The 18,567-nt window shown below is 40.1% G+C and overlaps 1 protein-coding gene across 1 annotated transcript in view; it reads right to left on the bottom strand.

Moving 5' to 3' along the window:
- The window catches only part of LOC127362918 (alpha-2-macroglobulin), a 36,917-nt gene extending 23,504 nt beyond the window's left edge, over positions 1-13,413 (bottom strand). Inside the window, exons 1-12 of the mRNA XM_051399222.1 lie at positions 13,156-13,413; positions 9,265-9,445; positions 8,056-8,212; positions 6,224-6,276; positions 4,509-4,529; positions 3,486-3,654; positions 3,302-3,386; positions 2,562-2,682; positions 2,354-2,468; positions 2,152-2,261; positions 820-975; positions 326-562 (exon numbers count right to left, since the gene is read on the bottom strand). Of these exons, the coding sequence (XP_051255182.1) occupies positions 326-562; positions 820-975; positions 2,152-2,261; positions 2,354-2,468; positions 2,562-2,682; positions 3,302-3,386; positions 3,486-3,654; positions 4,509-4,529; positions 6,224-6,276; positions 8,056-8,212; positions 9,265-9,445; positions 13,156-13,238 (1,488 nt within the window). The 5' untranslated portion in view covers positions 13,239-13,413. The remainder of the gene's footprint in view (positions 1-325; positions 563-819; positions 976-2,151; positions 2,262-2,353; positions 2,469-2,561; positions 2,683-3,301; positions 3,387-3,485; positions 3,655-4,508; positions 4,530-6,223; positions 6,277-8,055; positions 8,213-9,264; positions 9,446-13,155) is intronic.
- Between the last annotated feature and the right edge of the window lie 5,154 nt (positions 13,414-18,567).

Genomic DNA, 18,567 nt, shown 5'->3' with positions numbered 1-18,567 from the left:
TTATCGTCCCATCCCAAAGGAAGATGTATGATCTAGGGGTTTTCTTTTTTAACATCTAACATCAGTTCCAACTACTCATAAGTGTCTGTGATGTGATTTTTAAATAAAATCAGAAGAAATAAAACATACTTCAATACCACAGCGCTCCCAGAAACTTTAGATAGCCATAGCCACGTCTAAAAATGTAAATAATCAGCAGGATATTGCTCCATTGTCTCACTAGAGCAACGGTGTCAAGATACAGACTGGACCACTGGGCTGAGGTTCACCTGCACAGTACCAGTTGAGTGGTAAAACAGTAGCTCACCAATCACGTGAATCTTACCAGGTAAAAGAAGTCGAGGACTTCCTGTCCCTTTTTCAGCTCCTCCCCCTGGATGATGTACTGAGCACGGACAGTCGCATCTTTGTCACAGGAGAGTTTCCCGTTGACCTGCATGAGCTTCAAAAAGCTACTGCTCTTGGAGTAAAATGCTGCAGCTTGGTGGTAGGCCGACTTGTACTCTGGCTTACGCAAATTGGCCACATACGGCTCGTTCTCCTCAGTCTTTCTAGACCTTGCCTGTTGACACAATAGCCACAGGTCAAAAGGTCAAACCTTCACTCAACAACCTTCACTTATCAACCTATAATTCTTTAAATATGAACTAACATGACACCAGTTCTAAAAAACAGATTCATTTAATCACCTCCAACATGATCGATATGATGGAAAGTTTCTTTAATTAGATATTGACTGTATACTTTATAAAATAATGAACTGGTTGCTAATAGGAAGCCCTTGAACTCCATTGAAAGCTCTGACAAGCAGTGACCAACCTTTAGAATCACAGTTTCCGTCCAGAGGGCCGTGTCCAAAGAAAATGAAGCCATGCCTTTCATGTCTGTAGTCAGCGTTAAGTTCTGAGAGTCACCGACAAACAGGTACACTGCCTCATTGGCGACGGGTTTGCTGTCTGGACCGGTCATTTTGACCTGGAAACAAGTCAGAAAGCAGAAGCTGAACCACAGACTTTTAAAATCTTTGCGACTAAAAGTTGATTATTCCCCAGCATACTAATGATTGTGCTGGTCATTAAATATGTAAGGCTAAAGGGGTTAAATCCCTCTGGGAGTATGAATGTGTTCAAAAATATAAGATAGAAAGATAAGATAAGATGGTCCTTCATTGATCCCCCGTGGGGGACATTTTTGTGATTCGAGATAATGAGTCTCCAAACTGTAAAGGGTTAATCCTGTGGTGAGCTATGGCTGGACCTGAATTTTCGACTATTCAGACATTTGTTTGTTTGGTAGGTATTCAGCATTCCTCAGCTGTGTGTGGGAACACTTTAAAATGAGTGATGATGAGACCAAATATGCCATTTAAAACTGGCCTACCACATTGGCACAACAAGCATGAAAAACCACCTGAATGCTTTAAATAGTGAAAACCACTGTATATGGCTATTTACTAGTGTTGTTGATTGCACTAAAATGTCCAGACCTGAATCAAAGTATTTATTCGTCTCCATTTTTTTAAATAAAAATGCATAGCGACTGCCCCCTCGAATTTTGCTAGTGGCTGATCTGGAGACAGATGAAGTGGCAGATTTAATTACCAACCAACCCCTGCTTCTACAAGACCAACGTCTTGACTTTGCTGACTGTGGCCTGCTACGTAGTCGTAGCCAGACACTCTACCAGGCACCGCTAACTTAGCTAATGTTACACAGGTACGTTTTACGGCTGTAAATATACTTGTACAATGATGAAGCTGCTTTTAACTGTTACTGCTTTAATAGTAATAAATTGTGCACTTACTTTGCTTGGAAAACAGTTGCAACTGATCTATAAGGGCTATGATGTTGGATGTTAAAGGGACAGTAATAAATATAAATGTAGATCCCACTGTTCTGTTTGCATAAAACTCAGATTTTATGCATATGATGGTGCGTTCTTTATACAATGACAGTTTTCCTAAAATTAGATTTAAAAAAAGCAAACTATTGCCTTACAATATCCAAAATATTGAATCATAACCCCTGTATCGTGATACATATGGAATCACTAGATTGCCAACAGCCAGCCCGAATTGTCATCCCAGAGCCACACCACTGGCATGGATAAAAAAAAAAAATCTGACAGCAGACTATAGCTCCCAGTGGTCACCTTTCCCTCGAATGGGATGCCAAGCTTGTAAGCTGCAGGTACATCCTCAAAGGTTACAGTCCTGATGTGACTGCTGAAGCTGGTCCGCCCACTGCCTTTAAGAATGACCCCTAGGTAGTAGCAAACACACATCACAGCTCATCAGAGACTTAATTAGACTTAGATTACTTAATGAATAGTATGCGGTATTCAGTCAACCTACCTGTTCCATATTCCTCCATTTCAGCATTCACATCGAAATGGTCATCGTACATGCTCTTGTTGAGGGAAAACTCCGTCAAGTTCACAATTTGTGTAGCACAACCACTTTTATCCGTCTAGGAGATAATAACAATGGCCAAGTTCAAACAAAATTAGTGAAAGAACTGTGACAGCAGCAAATCGTTACTTTCTTTATCTGGAACACTCACTGTCAGTTCATACGTCTTGCAGAGGTCACTTTCTTGGGAACGTGAATACCAATAAAACCTCATGGCATTTCTACAAAACACAGCTTTCACTGAACCAACAACTGGTTTCCCATAGGTGTATCTGCAGAAGAAACAACGATACAGAGAGATGGGTTGTTGTTTTTTTTAGGAGGTGGTCATAAAGGGCAGGTGTTAAGTGGAGAACAATTTCAGTTTCATTTTCATAGAGAGCAAGCGCAGTATTGACTGAAAAAGCAACAGAACATGGCATGAATATCCATCATGGCAGATGTGGATGACACCATAGACTACTTGGCTAAGAAATCAGTAGATTCGATATCCTTGAGGTTTTGTACTGGCCATACAACATTCATTTTAGATTGTACCAGTATTTATTTTTCCAGTGTTATAGCGCCCCATACATAAAAGTCCCCCAGGGGCAATTTAATTGGTGCAATATCTATGTGGGCAGCCAGTGAAGGTATTTTGTTATATTGATACCTAATGTGTGTTAATATATTGCCCACAGTTTGACGGTCTCAGACATTAGCGCACAATGGAAGCTGACAATGTGCTTCCTGGAAGTGCTGGCCCTCAGATGCCAGTGCTCTATGTGGTCTCAAGAAAATAGAAAAATATAGCCGCATACACCTTCGTTATACAGGAATACTTTAATAAACTACTTATGTTAAATAAACACATTGGTCTGTCCGACAGCACTGTTTAAGTGGGACACTCACTTTCCACAGATCTTTAGCGTTGCCTCTTGGTCCAGAATGGTGATCACACTGGGTAGGTGAACGTTAACTTCATACTTTGGCAAAACTAAAGAAACAGAATTCAAATAGAACAGAGATCAAACACAACCTTATTTTGGCAAATGTGAGACTTTTTTTTTTTTTTTTTTTTAAGGCTGTAACTGACCGTATTCCTTGATGTCAAAGCTGTGGGATACTTTTTCTCCTTTGTTTGTGAAGGCGGTGATCGTGTAGCTTCCTTGTGCCGCCTCAGGAATCATGGGGTGGGAAAGATCAAGGATACCACTAACAATGGACTTATCCAACCACTGTGCAATGCGATTTGAATTGGGATCCTGCAAAAAGAAAAAGGCACATTCACTGAAGGCTGAGTTCAGAGCTAATGCGATCTGCTGCAGGTGACCAGCATAAGACACTGAATTTCAACAGGAAGAAACAAATACACCATTCATAGGTTGATGGACTGTTACATAGCATGGGAGCACAAAAGAGCAACTTCGTGTTTTATCCTCTGAAATAAGGCAACATAGATCATATTCCATTCCTCTAGATGTAGAATTTATATGTAACCATAACATCTTTCAAATTATTCTGGTTTTGTTTGTAGAAAAAGGACATAATACATAATACAGGTGACAATTAGTGCGGGCTATGTGCAACTTCCAGCCCATTCATCTCAGTGTCCTTTGATTCCACGGTATCTTTTTTGGTACTACCACTAGGGGTCGCACAAGTTAAGTAAGGGATAATGCGCAACGAGGTGTCCATTATCAGAAATGAATGGACGACGTGAACAGTGCGACGCGCAGTATAACCAGAGAGCTAACGTTACGCTAGCTAGATTCAGAGTCAATAACACTGCGTACGGTTGACAACATGTTTTTTGACAATAGGTTTGTCATTTTGATATTGATTTGGGGAGAAATCAATATTAGGATAAACATACTGTCCTCGGGGACATAGTTGTATCCATCAGATGTTATTCTGGATGACTAGCTAGCTTACCCTTCTCATCATATACAGCCATACGTGACCATTAGTTAGCGAATTTGTGTTATGGGTTGGAGGTGTGTACAATGCTAACAATGCTCTGATGGTCATTTCCATGTCATTTTTTGTAGTCCAATAACTGGTCTAGCAGCAGAGGTGCTGTGCAGGCTGTCATACAATCACTTGTAGTGAATCTTACCTGGAGTTCCACCACTTTGTACTGAAAAAGAAAATAAAGCAAACGTCAAAAAAGTTGATTAGCTGCACATAGAATTTGCACAATAAATTGCACATTTACATTTAGAAAACAAATTGCAAAGTTTCCCCATAAATATGTGTCTATTTTATTCTGTTCCTTAAGAGTAGAAACTTGTTTTTACATTAATAACACAATAGTGATTTTAAGGTGCAGATAGTTCACAGATGAAATATCATTATCTTGTCTAATTTTCCCACAGGTGAGACACTGGTCCATTTTTCGATTTTGGGCTATTTTGCTTCAATAGCACATCTTCTTTCAGGCAAGTGGAAAGAAAACGCCCAAAATGTCAGTGTTTATTTGACTACATTTTGTCTATTTGCGTCTGCAGATATCTCCTGAATTCACCAAATGTTGGCATAAGATAATTTTGCATTTGCATAAAATATAACTGCCTTAGTGGAAGTAAATCACTTCATATCAGTAGGTTTTACCCTATTCACCTGTAGTGTCCTGCAAACGTTTGCAAAAACATCTTTTTCTCAAAATTAGTTTTTTCCATTTTTTGGGGGGCCATAAATCTCCACTTCAGTAGCACTTACATACACCGAACCTTCCAGTTTTCTATATTAGGAGGAGTTAGTTAAGATATCATTCACAGCCTGATTTATATTACATTTTATTCCATAAAATTGTTTTTTGATTTATGGATGATAAAAATAAATATTCACTCATAGTAAAATCAAGTCAACATAATGAAACAAGAATTGTGAACCTGCTTTATCTAATTTTAAGATTTCTGTTCTGGAGATGTATGTTGTTGTTATTTAAACATAACATTTCAGAAACCAAAAAAATAATTTGTGAAAGTAAGTAATCAATTGGAGAAGTTTCATTGTGATATCTACTAGTTAATAATTTTACCATATTCACCTCTGTAGTGTCTCCCCTTAACTTATCATGCACTGAAACTTTTTAATCAAAGTAAACAGAAGAACAAGAAATAGGCAATTAGCTTTCTTTACCATGCCTGAGCTGAAAAATAAGCGCAACCTACAGAAACTTTTAATAGAAAACTAGAGATACACAAACTTTTGGACAAACTCTTAACTTAATTTTAAATTCTAGTAAAGATCCCAGAGTTTCTGAAGGCACCAAGTAAATCAGGCTAAATTTAGCGAGATGTGTATAAAATGATGTAAATTCAATATAAAATATTTAATAATGAATATTTTACTCATATACATATCTTATATGAAGAGTTGGAAGCAGTAGCTACAGCTTTATTGTTTCCTATGAGACCACCTGAAACAGTCTTTAGAGCTACTTTCTAGCGAGCTTCCCTCATCATACGACACATCTGAATGAATTTCACATTTGCTGCACGCACTTATGTTTTCAGCCTCTCGACACAAGCGGAAAAGGCCTTGAGCCCGTATTGATTCAGATGTTTGGGTCAAATGCAGTGTGTGCCAAATGAACTCTGACAGCATGTTTATCACACTACTCCACACAGCGCTTCACACCCACGCTGTCTTCTAAATCAACAAACAGTCCTCCTTTCACCTCCCACTCTCCTGAACCAAAATAGACCTCGCTCTTCAGATTCACTGTCTGCTTGGTAGAAATCACACCAGATTACAAAGTTCGCTGGTTGGAATTATCACACACACACACCATACAATATGCAGGGCAAAAGTAAACATGAAACCTACCACTCGAGCTACGGGGAGGAAATTGGCATCCATGGAGACGATTCGGAACTGAACTTTAAAGAAAAGAAACAGGAAAGAAATTGCATTAATGAATTCTCTAAAATATAACACGCAGACAGCAATGTACAACATGAGTACGAGGAAACAGAGCGAATAAATGGACTATTCCATCGTGTGGGATGAGGATCTGATAGATACTTTCTCAGGACAAATAAAAGAATAAAAAAAAAAAAAAAAAACAGGCCTTAAAGGGGCACTTTTAAAAAGGGTCAATTTAAAAAAACAATGGTTAAAATTAAAAGCAGTATATGCCAAGACATGCTGGCTTTAAAATTCCTATCGGAGGGTCCAAAAGCACTGAATACTACATTTCCCATAATGCAACTTAATAGCATATTTCTGAAAAACCCTCCTTGCCTGGTGAACACCAGTTTGGAATGAAAGCTTTCCATAAAAAAAATCCCCAAGCACAAACCAAAATATCACATTTCATTTCAAATTAAATTTAAAAAAAAAAATGTTTAGAGGCTGAGCCGTGCTAACCATGACAAGATAACAGAAAAAAAAGTAATGTAGCAGGCCGTTAATATTAAAAAAGGACCACTCCATCCACTTTACACATGACTGATCACCCTGCTTGTCACAAGGAGCAAACCTGATGGAATCATATACATCAGCTTTAAGAAATAAGTCCTGATAAGAGTCCTAAGAAAAATATACAATATGAGTGGTGCATATTGCAATATTTTGTTTGTGATATTGATTCTCAAAAAGACTATTTTTCACGATCACGATTTTTGGTTTTAAAACTACAACTGCTAGAAAACAGTGCTGCTTGATGTTGAGGTTACAGGGACTGTGATATTTACAGTGAATGCATATCCCAGTGTTGCATTAAAAAAGATCAGATTTTATACATATGGTGGTGTGTTGTTTATACTATAATAATGTTCCTGAGATTAGATTTTAAAAAATTGCAATATATATCACCTTGCTAACAGTATCACAATATATTCAATCATAACCCCTTAATCTTGATACATATCGTATCGCCAGGAATACACAGCCCCAGGCATTACATAGACATGACAAGTTGGCTGAACCATCGTCTCCAATTTTTATAGTACATATAACTGATATAACTCATTTCACAATAACACATTGATGGTTCTAAAATTTTAATTTGAAAAACACCACTCTAAATCCATCCATTTTTAGTGCACCAGGGCTGCAACTAACAACTATTTTCCTTATCAATTAATATGTTGATCATTTTCTTTATGGGTTAGTTAATTATTTGATAAAAGAAGAAAAAAAAAAAAGTGAAAAATGTAGATCAGAGGTTCTCAAAGCACAAGGTGACGTCCTCATATGTCTTGTTTTGTCCACAACCCAAAGATATTCAGTTTACTGTCACAGAGGACTAAAAAATATTCACATTTAAGAAGCTGAAATCAGAGAATTTTTACATTTTTGTCTTAAAAAATGACTCAAAGTGATTGTCGCTTATCAAAATAGTCAACGATTAATTTAAGAGTTGACAACTAATCAATTAATCAACTAATTGTTGCAGCTCTAACACACACACACACACACACACACACACACACACACACACACACACACACACACACACAAACTCTTGAGGAACCAGTGTTCTTCAGTGTGCCGAATACAGACATAATTCCTAAAGTTGTCAAGTAGTTGCTCAGCATTATGCAGATATTGTAATTTAGTCCAAAAATGTGCAAGTGCAGCTGAATTGGTAAGCAGTGTGGAGAGGATAATGTGGGCTGTATGAACAGTACGCCTGCTGCAGCAGCAGAGCTCACCAGTCTGTCCAGGTTTGTAGATCGGTTTATCAGTCTGGATGATGTGGATGAAAGCAGGAGGCTCGATGAGGATTTTGGTTTTCTTGGTCATCGAGGCGCTCTCACCCTCAATAGTGACATTAATGGTCGCCACAGTTCTGGAGCGCACTGTAGGGACCTGCAATACCAGAAAGCACACATCTGTCAGAGAGGACCAGAGGATATTTAAATCTTCAGGAAGAGAGGAAGGAAGGGAGTGAGGACATTTAAATTTAGTTTTGTACAGAACCACAATGTGTGCCCAGTTGTAGAGCACTTTTCTCCATCGTACATGTTCCTTCTCCGGACTGTGTTTGCAACATCTGTCAGCTATAATGGTTTAGAGTAACTGCTTGGAAGTAAATCCATCTGAGCAACAACAGGCCTCTTCCACTTCACAAGGTTAATTCTAAAATGTCGTCATACTTGTATAGCATATGTTTTCACTTGCTAATGGAGCGGCTATTATATAACAGGGACTGGATTCACTTCCAAAAGTAGTTTTTTTTATATGCGTGTGTGTGTGTGTGTGTGTGTGTGTGTGTGTGTGTGTGTGTGTGTGTGTGTGTGTGTGTGTGTGTGTGTGTGTGTGTGTGTGTGTGTGTTGTGAGTCTCAGGGTAGGGGGCAGGGGGTGTTTTCCAGAGGAATGCAGGTACATAGTTAGCCTCTGGTAGAAAGCAGCCTTTGTTTAGTGGCAGATAGACAAATGCCAGACTAGGCCTGCAGCAGGGCCAAACACGGGGGAACGAAGTGAAACTAAGTGCTATTGTCACAGAGCTGATTGGGGTCGGCGGGTCGCTTCGCATCAATATGGAGCAAGGCCCGTAAGTTGCATAACAGCGGGCAGGGTTGTGACAGAAACCAGAGCAGTAATTTACAGAGAACCATTGGCGTTGACAGCCTCGGTCATGGCGCCGGCTGGATAACTAGGTACATAACGACGCCAGTATTTGTGCCATTAGTTTAATGGAGAGCTGGGGGGTGAGGGGAGGGAAGTACACTGTTCCTGGAAACCTCATGGATGCATTGAACCACTACAAACATTAAAAGTTAATATCTGCTCTGCTTTAACTCGCTGCCACTGTAAATGCGGAAGCAAATACTAAAAAGCAGCTTTTATATGTTGAACTGAAACATGACACACCACTCTGCAAACTGCCAAACCGAGTGTGCAAAACATTGAGTCAGACCTGGAAGCTTAAGCAGCGGTAGAAGTCCTGTTTGACAGCCTCCTCCAGGATGACGGTGCTGCCAGAGTCCATTTCGAGGGCGACGGTCAGAGAGACGGGCTCTGTGGGGCCGTGGATCTGGGCACACAGGGTCTCCTGTTTTCCCCCTCTCACCTGGGAGCTCACAGTCACTGCAAAAATGCTGCAGGTAGAGGAAGGGGGAAAGGATTGCATGAGTTGGACAAGGATATGATGTGCGACAGCCTGGAGTTTTTTTCCAGTATCCACGGAGGCTGAACACTGGAAGTTAATGTTAATGTTAATGAGTTTGGCGTTATGGTCGTGGCCGAGGTGATGTACTGCGAGTTGAGCTGCTCTCATTGGCTGTACAGTTTGGACCATAGCAGGAAACAATGGTGACTCACCTGGTCACACATCTTCTCGTATTACAGCTAAACAGTACACTAAAATATATTTGTGAATCCAGATTCATATTTGATCAGCACTGCCTAGTTTGACAGTTTGATCTGAGTTTGGTGCGTTGAGCCGGACAGACTCACTGAGAATGACCTGTCAATTACAAGGTAGCCCCGCCCTAAAGCATACCCCGCTTTATGGTCTGTTTTACTCTAAATGGGGCCATCATTTACTAAATGAACGTCATGCTGTATGAAAGAAGACTGAAACTAGAGATTGAGACCATAAACTCATTAAGAAACTTTTTACTGAGCTCATAAATCAAGTGAGAAGTTGGCCAATTTCTCCATTAGACTGCATGCTATTGGTTTTTTTATTGCAGCCAATGGAACAGCCCCCTGCTGGCCATTACATAGAATGCAGGTTTAAGACACTTCGTGTTGGCCCACTTCACAGACCCAGAAGCTCTGTCCATTAGATATATTGTCAATGGCTCTAAAGAACATAGCATTTAGCTTCTTTTAGCTCATTGTTTTAGTTTTCCACAACTACAAAAACTACACTCTGTTGTATTTTTCTTTCTCCTGCCATAGCAGTCAGCTGTTTATTATGATGTTCTAAAACATACTGTACGCTACCTACCCAAAGTAGCACATTAGCTTTCTAGCTGATATGAACCACCTGGCATCGTAGCTCATCGTAATGAAATATCAATACATTGGGTCTCTACTCGATTAATGTGTCACAAAATGGCTGCAATTCATGAAAACATTATGCTGAGTGGCAGAAAAACTTATATTGTTATATTATATTGACACTACCTTGTATGGCGTGTGTAAATATTTAGATGTTACTTAGAGTTGTAACTTATCAGTGGTGCAACCACTTTCAGTCATGCATAAATCACAACTTAGTAATAACTTACGTTATAACTAGGCTAAGTTTGAGCTTACACACAGCTGGTGCAACTCAGGAGTTGGTGGAGACCAAAACTGCTAAAACGGAGAGTGAATAGTAGACTTGCTTCATCAGCTGGACAGAAACACGACTCCAAATTAATGTTAATGTTGCTCCCTGTCTGCTGTAGGTGTAAATAGGCAACTGTATATAAAAAAGGTGATAATATGTCAGTTTTAGGTTTACAGCTTATTACTGCTGCAACCAAGTGGTCAAAAAATCTGTACTGCAGGTTTGAATCTGCAAAAAGTCCAGTGGGACGTGCGAAAAGCGCAAATGGTCCTGTCTAGAGCCAGTATTGGGTTTGGCTGTTCTGGGCTACTGTAGAAACATGACAGTTCAACATGGCAAACTCCATGGTAGGTTGACCCACAGCACCTGTAGATAAAAGCAGCTCATTCTAAGGTAATAAAACTACAATGATTCTTATATTCAGGTGATTACACACTAACAAAAACATACCTATAAATATTATATTCAATTTCTGACAATAGACGCTCCTAAATGTTACACACTGTACCTTTAAAGTATATTCTGTAATACTTGAATACTTGTACTTCCGTGGTTTGTGAGGGGAAATCCAACCAAACCTGACCTGCTGGCAGTCATTACTTTATAGAAATAGCCAGTATTACTGATGGCGTTGTTTGTTTATATAGAGGCATCAGTATTAAAATTGAGACTGTATCATAACCAGTTAAAACTCCTTACTGTAAGTTTAAATATTACTTTGAATAAATATATAAATATAATACTTGTAATGGAATATTGGTGGTGTTGGTACTTCTTCCACCTCTAAAACAGACATGCAAGTCACTAAATGGTATGTGGTGTTATTTCAATGCGTTTTCCATGTAAATTACACTGAAGGACACCGTAAACAACCATATTATCTGGATTCAACCAACCGCTCTGCTGAATATTCTGCGTTTGAGGCTGGTTGGCACACAGGGGGCTACCGCTGCCAATGAGAAATAAAGGACACATTTAATTGAGTTGTGGGTGGTGCTGCTGAGAATATTGATGCCATTTTAAGCCAGAGAGGAGGTTGCACAATGACGAAAAGTCATTTGACTCTGATACTAAACTATGAAAGGCATTTGAGTCATGATGAGTAAGTGAGTAAGTAAGTTATTTATATAGCACCTTTTTGACACAGAGATACAAAGTGCTTTCCAAACAACAAATAAATAAAACATAACACACAAAAACACAAACATAGAGCGCATGTAGAAACAAACAAAGGAAGATAAATCAAAAAGGGAGGGATAAATTAAAAGAGAGACAACAGATGAGGAAACAAACAAGGATATCTATAAAAGGTTTGCCTGTAGAGGAGGGTTTTGAGCAGCCGCTTAAAACAGTCCACAGATTCAGTGAATCTAAGTGATTGGAGAAGACTATTCCACAATGTTGGCGCTAAAACAGCAAAGGCACAGTCCCCTTTAGATTTACAGGTAGAGCGTGGAACGGATAAAAGGCCGAGATTTGAGGAGCGAAGTGGCCAATGAAGGGATGTAGATTAACACACAGGACTGCAAGACAAAGGTCAGGACATGAATCAATATGCAGACAGTGAGCATTAATAACCAACAGCGCAGATCTTGATCTTAAAAAAGACATCTGTTTGGCCTTATGGCCTAAAACCATGGTTCCCAACCTTTTTCCTTAAGGGACCCCTTTTCTATCATTTCTCAAACTGACGACCGCTGGATATTTTATATTATAGAAGTTGTGTAAATGTTGAGCAGATTATTTCCTGTTTAGTGAACTTTTTATGCAATATTCTAACAATCATACAGACTTAATCGTCTTCTTTTTGACAAATTCAGTGTTTTCTTGTCCCTGATGCTTGGCCATTGCTCTATTAGACAGTTTACTTTACATTTACTTTTCTATATAATATAGGCCTACTGTGTATATTTTTGAAGTTTTCTTACACCACTTAAAATCAGGAGGGCCTCGCAACCCCGGTAAAGCTTCAGCAACCCCTAGAGGGGGTTGCCGACCCCTAGGTTGAGAACCACTGGCCTGAAAACAGCATTATGAAGGATAAAAACATAAACTGATCATTGGTCACCACTTTAGTGGATGAACCAAATGAGCATCACTCATCCCTCATTGTTCCACTTTGTCCCAACAATTTGAGCAGCTATGAGCAGATTATTAGTGGTAAGTGGTAGCAGATGGAGGAACTTTGACACACACACACACTCACTCACTCTCTCTCTCACACACACACACACACACACACTGGTGAGACTGCCTCTCTATAGATTGCATAACAGTATCCTGAGGCCAACCCGGACTATGTGCCTCACCAGCGGGACGATGCTGGATTCTGGTCCTCGGTAACAACAAACACACCACAATAGGACACTATTTGAAACTTTTTTTTGCTCACTTCATCACGTGCAGCTGCGTCCTCTGCAAACACCGGCGCGTGTTCTCGTCTAGCGGGGTGACGCACAAACCAAACTTGTGCAGACAACCTGACATGCGGCAGTTTGGTCAAAAAGTAAAACTTGCGGTACTTACGTGTCGTTGAGGTGGGCCGATGTCGCAGTTTGCAGGAGCGCTGCTGCCATGATGACGGCCAACATTTGGAGGACAGGTGCCATGTCTGCACAGCAGAGTCGGTGCTTTGCAACTTGAGCGGACCGGACTGCACCGGAGGAGGACGCACTCCCAGCCTGCTGCTACCCCCACTGCGGGCCGGACTCGAGAGAGAGAGAGAGAGAGAGAGAGACAGAGACAGAGACGGATGTGCAGGGACACAAAGTTGCTCTAACGGAGGGGGCGGTGGCGCTGCTTTGCTGTTTATACCCCCAAACCACCGCCACCCCCTCCCTCTCGAGTCACTCCCCCCAAAGTTCGTTGGACCTTTGCAGCCTCCTCCCTATTCCCGAAGGAGTTTCACTTCCCATAAGTTGAATCACACAGTCCTGCCTGCGCCCAGCAGTCTACTCCTCCAGTTTCTTAAGAATTGGAGTGAAAGTTGAGTGTGGTTGGGAAGGTGAAAATACATGAGCCATTGTCTGATGCTGGCATGATGACCACACAATTCCAGCCCTGTTGAGCAACAACAGGCCTCACTACAGCAGGCTGTTTGAGTATTGAAGACATCAGAGATAGCATTACTCAAGATAAAAGATCTCTCTCTCTGTGGGGTCCTGAGCGGTTCCATCAAGGCCCCCTGCAACCATTTCTCCCACTAAGAGAACGCAGAATAATCACTTCTATAATTATACATTTTGCCATGCATAATGCAGACTGCTGCACGTTTCAGTATTAAATCATTTAAGAAACAGTACATGTGGGGCTTAATAGAACAGAATGTGGGTATGTGGGACTAAAAAGTTTGGGCAACTCTCATGAGACATAAAAAAGATTAAAATTGATGCAGGAAATGCCAAGGCATCCTGACTGAAAGGACCACTGTGTAGGATTTAGTGACATCTAGAGGTGTAGCTGCAGATTGCAACTCATTTGTTTCACCCTCCCTTTCCACCTGTGAGGGAGCAACTACAGATAAACATAATAAAAATGAGAATGGCTCTATGTACAGCCAGTGTTAGGATTGTCCCTTCTTGGCAACTGTAGAAACATGGTGGTACAACATGGCGGACTCCATAGAAGGCCACCCACAGCATCTGTAGATAAAAACAGCTCATTCTAAGGTAACAAAAACACAGTGATTCATATATCCAGTTGTTTATACACTAAAGAAAACATACCTATGAATATTATATTCCTTTCTGACAATAGACTCTGTTACACACTGGACCTAGAAAAATGCCCAGATTTTCTGATTTCAGCGTCTCAAATGTGAATATTTTCTTTAGTTTCTTTAGTCCTCTGTGACAGTAAACTGAATATCTTTGGGTTGTGGACAAAACAAGACATTTGAGGACTTCAGGAAACACTGATCAACTTTTTTCACCACTTTCTGACATTTTATGGACCAATCGATTAAGGTTCAAGGTTACTTCATGTGTGACCATAGGTAGATTTGGTTTGCAGTAAAAGACAACACATTCCTCTTATAGCATAAAACAATGTATAGACTCAAACAAGTCCCTCTCAATCATCACCTTTGATCCATAAGTGGTAGTTCAACATGGCGGACTCCTCTGTAGATAAAAACGTATCATTCTAAGGTAACACAAACACAAATGTTCTTATATTCAGGTGATTATACACTAATGAAAACATACCTATTAATATTATATTCCATTTCTCCCAAATGTGAATTCATAAAATATGAATAAGTCCTTCTTAGAAAATGTTTTATGAGGAAGGAAATGCACTCACATGTTTGGCTGACCTCAAGGATACAGTGAGTTTTGGTAAGAAATACTGAATATAAGCTGTTGTTTGTTTACAAGAAAACTATAAAGGACACCTTTAATATGTGTTACGCAGTCTGATTCCAGTAATGCAGCTTAACAGCGCCTCTTAGTTCGGATAAACACCTCCAGTTTGTTATTCGGGCTTTCTGTTAAGAATTTGTATTTGGCGAGCCAGAGCTAAACATTACATCATTTCTCAGACTTGACAGAGGTCCTCAAGAAGACATTATACAACTCTGTGGAATGAAAGGTACTCTCCATGACAAGTCAACGGATCTGCATGTGTAAAATTGTTGGAGTCCTCCTTTAATGTGGTTCACTTTGAATGTTGCTGATATGAAAATGGTTAAAACAGTTTGCTCCCAACATCATCATCATCATCGACCTCCTCCTCCTCCTCCCTCCACCAGCATTATGATCCTAGATGGGGTCCAACTTGTATTTTTTGGCAACAACAAGACTCGTTCAGTAACCAGAGGGAGGCAAGTAATTTTAAACACACAGCTGAAGGAATCTGGCACAAGACAACTCAGCAGAGGCTGAACATGAGGAGAATTTCTGGCAGGATATTAAAAATCTCCCGTCTGACACGCCACGCTCCCTCTGGTCATTCCTCTGTGTGCACGGGAAGCGGAATACAGATGAGTGGAGACATTCATTTCCACACAGACGTGGTGTGGAAGTTGTACATTTGTAAATACTTGCATTAGCCAGTCATGAGAAACAAAACAATACACAGGGCAAGTGCTGAAAGTGTGTTGTGTTGAGTTTTTTATTCATTTCAGGGGTTTTGATGCAGAACCTGTTTGCCACTCTACTGGAGGCGATGTGGTGAGGTGACAGCTCGGAGGATGTCTCTCCTCCAACTCTTCTTTTATCTTCTTTCATCTTTTGTCTCCTCCCGCCTTTGATCTCAGCGGCTACAAAAGTCAATCAGAGATAGGACTGAATGGAACAGAAATGATAACAATGTACAGTTAGACTGACTGTGTGCAGTTATTCTGCTATCAGATCTATCCTCAGTGCTGCACGTTATATATTGGCCTGACTGCTTTTGTTTTACAGAAAACAAAGGAGGACTGGAGCACACTGATGAGTTCACAGCCTTTCATTACGCAAACAGACTAACATTTCGATACTATTGTGTCTTCATCGGAGTCAAAATTGACAAAGACATGAGGCAAACAACCTAGTCCCGCCCCTTTTTGCTCTGTGCTCCAATCACAGTTGAGCAAGCCTCGGTCAACTTTCTTTCTTCCGTCCTGTACTTAGATATGCTATATGCTAGGCTAGCCTATGCTGAAAAGACAACCGCATTTTGAAGATAATTAAAAAAGCAGATGTAAACAGCGAGCTAACGATTAATGGAGGTTAGCGAAGGTAACTAGCCAACTAGCTCGCTAAAGCTTGATGTAGATTAGCTAGCTAGTTGGTTAGTGTTTTTTTGTTTTATAATATTGAGGAGGGTCTATTGTCAATAATTAAATATATGTTTTCTTTAGTGGATAATCACCTGAATATAGGAACCGTTGTGTTTTTGTTACCTTAGAATGAGCTGCTTTTATCTGGCAGACGCTACAGCCATGATGTTTCTACAGTAGCCCAGAAGGGACAAAGGAGCACAGAGCAAAAAGGGGCGGGACTTAGGAAGTGTCAATTGTCAAGCTGTTACTACTGAGTTTTGTTTTACTACAGACTGAGGTCAGAAACATTCTTCGGGACAACTGTTTGAAATCTTGCACCAATCTGGAGTCTGAATGCAAGGTAGCACTTTTCAGGTCCGTTATTTTAGGACGTAATGGAGCAGAGAAAGGAAGGAAAGTGTTTAAGCCTATTTGGCTGCAATTTAAAGTCATCAAGCTGGCTGTTAACATCAGTTTATGGGCTAATTGTATGGCTTCCTCAGTGGCTTCAGCACAATCCAAATACCACTGGCACTAGCTATTATACTTTCATGGGTAATTGTTCAAATGAAATTGTTTAACATCTATTCCATTCAGGCAATCTGAAGTCTCCTCACACAGTGGGACTAACACCTTCTTCACTGTTTACTTTGTACACTTGAGTAAATGTTACTCCTACATGAAAAAAACGGAACGCAGCATTTTTCCTCCCTCGGTTTTCAGTTCCACCGATCCCACAGAGCTCAGATCTCAACCTCATATTTATCAAGTTCTAGTGTTGAAGTTAATAGACACCAATGGTCAGCTCTTCAAAAAAATAAAAATAAAAATAAAAAACCCAAACATCCATCAGTCTTGGACTACATCTTATTAATATGTTTGTATTTGTATTTGGGTGTTTTTGGCTGGAAAAAGCTCCATGGATACACCAGAGACACTGCCTTTTAGCTTTGGCATGCTGCGTGTGACTAAAGATAGAAAGAAAAACTCCCCTGAAGACAGACTCATGTTATTAAATATTTTCAGCATTCTTTCTCAAAGACTTGGTTGTACACACTTTCCTCAACACGAATTGTCTGTACCAACAAATTTTTTCACTGCAATCACCAAAGTCATTTCTGTCTTTAACTAAGACCTGGAAATATCAGCACTATAACAGATATATAATAGAGATATTTCAGCCTGCTACAAAAACCTGCAAAAAATCAACTTGTTTCAAGAATGAAAGTGAGTGTCTGTGTCTTAAAGCAATAAGAAATAAGGCAGAACACTGAGAAAATGGCACTTATTTAAAGAATTACTGGAAACAAGTTGTTTTTACATTAAAAACAAAACAGTATAATGCATAACATTTCCCACAATGCCTTCTGACAGCCCTAAAGCAGGGGCGATTTGGCCCGTGGTGTAATTATATTTGGCCCGCAAGATAATATCAAATTTCTATTTGAGCTGGCCCGCCGGGTAACACATGCAATGCTAATGCTACAAATCCCAGAATGCTCTGCTTGTGCCTTGGCGTGTCAAGACCCGCAAGCATCCCCTCCTCTGTTTTCATTCATTCGCAACCTCATGCTACCAGTCACCTCGGGCAGATGTCAGACACCCCTCCCAAAAAGTGGCCAAACGGAAGGTGGGAGACAGAATATCTGTTCACGACCGTAAAGGACAGACCTGTTTGTCTTGTGTGCGGAGCCAACGTGGCTGTAACAAAAGAATATAATATAAGAAGGCACTATGAAACGAAACACCACGAATAGTAGCCTACATAGACCTGGACATAGAGCAGAAGCGCCAGAAAGTAGAGGAGATGAAAAGAAGTAGGGTTTCACGACAGACTATGTTCACAAAGGCCACATCACAAAGTGAAGCTGCTGTAAAGGCGAGCTTTATTGTGGCAGCAGAGATCGCTAAATCAGCCCGACCCTTTACTGAGGGAGAGTTTGTCAAAAACTGCATGATCAAAGTTTGCGACGTTGTGTGCCCTGATATAAAGGCATTTTTAAACGTGAGCTTGAGCAGAAACACCGTTGCTGATCGTACATGTGAGCTTGCCACCAATTTACATGAACAGCTAATGGAAAAGGGAAAAGATTTTGTTGCATTCTCATCATTGTTATTATTATTTTTGTTGTTGTTGGCCTGTGAAAAAAGTATTCCATTGAAAATTAAGAGAAAGAGGCATAATATTATTTTTA

The sequence above is a fragment of the Dicentrarchus labrax genome, unplaced genomic scaffold, assembly GCF_905237075.1.
Source record: "Dicentrarchus labrax unplaced genomic scaffold, dlabrax2021, whole genome shotgun sequence".
NCBI lineage: Eukaryota > Metazoa > Chordata > Actinopteri > Moronidae > Dicentrarchus > Dicentrarchus labrax.
The sequence above is the reverse complement of the archived record's forward strand: the minus strand, read 5'-3'. Positions and strand labels throughout refer to the sequence as shown.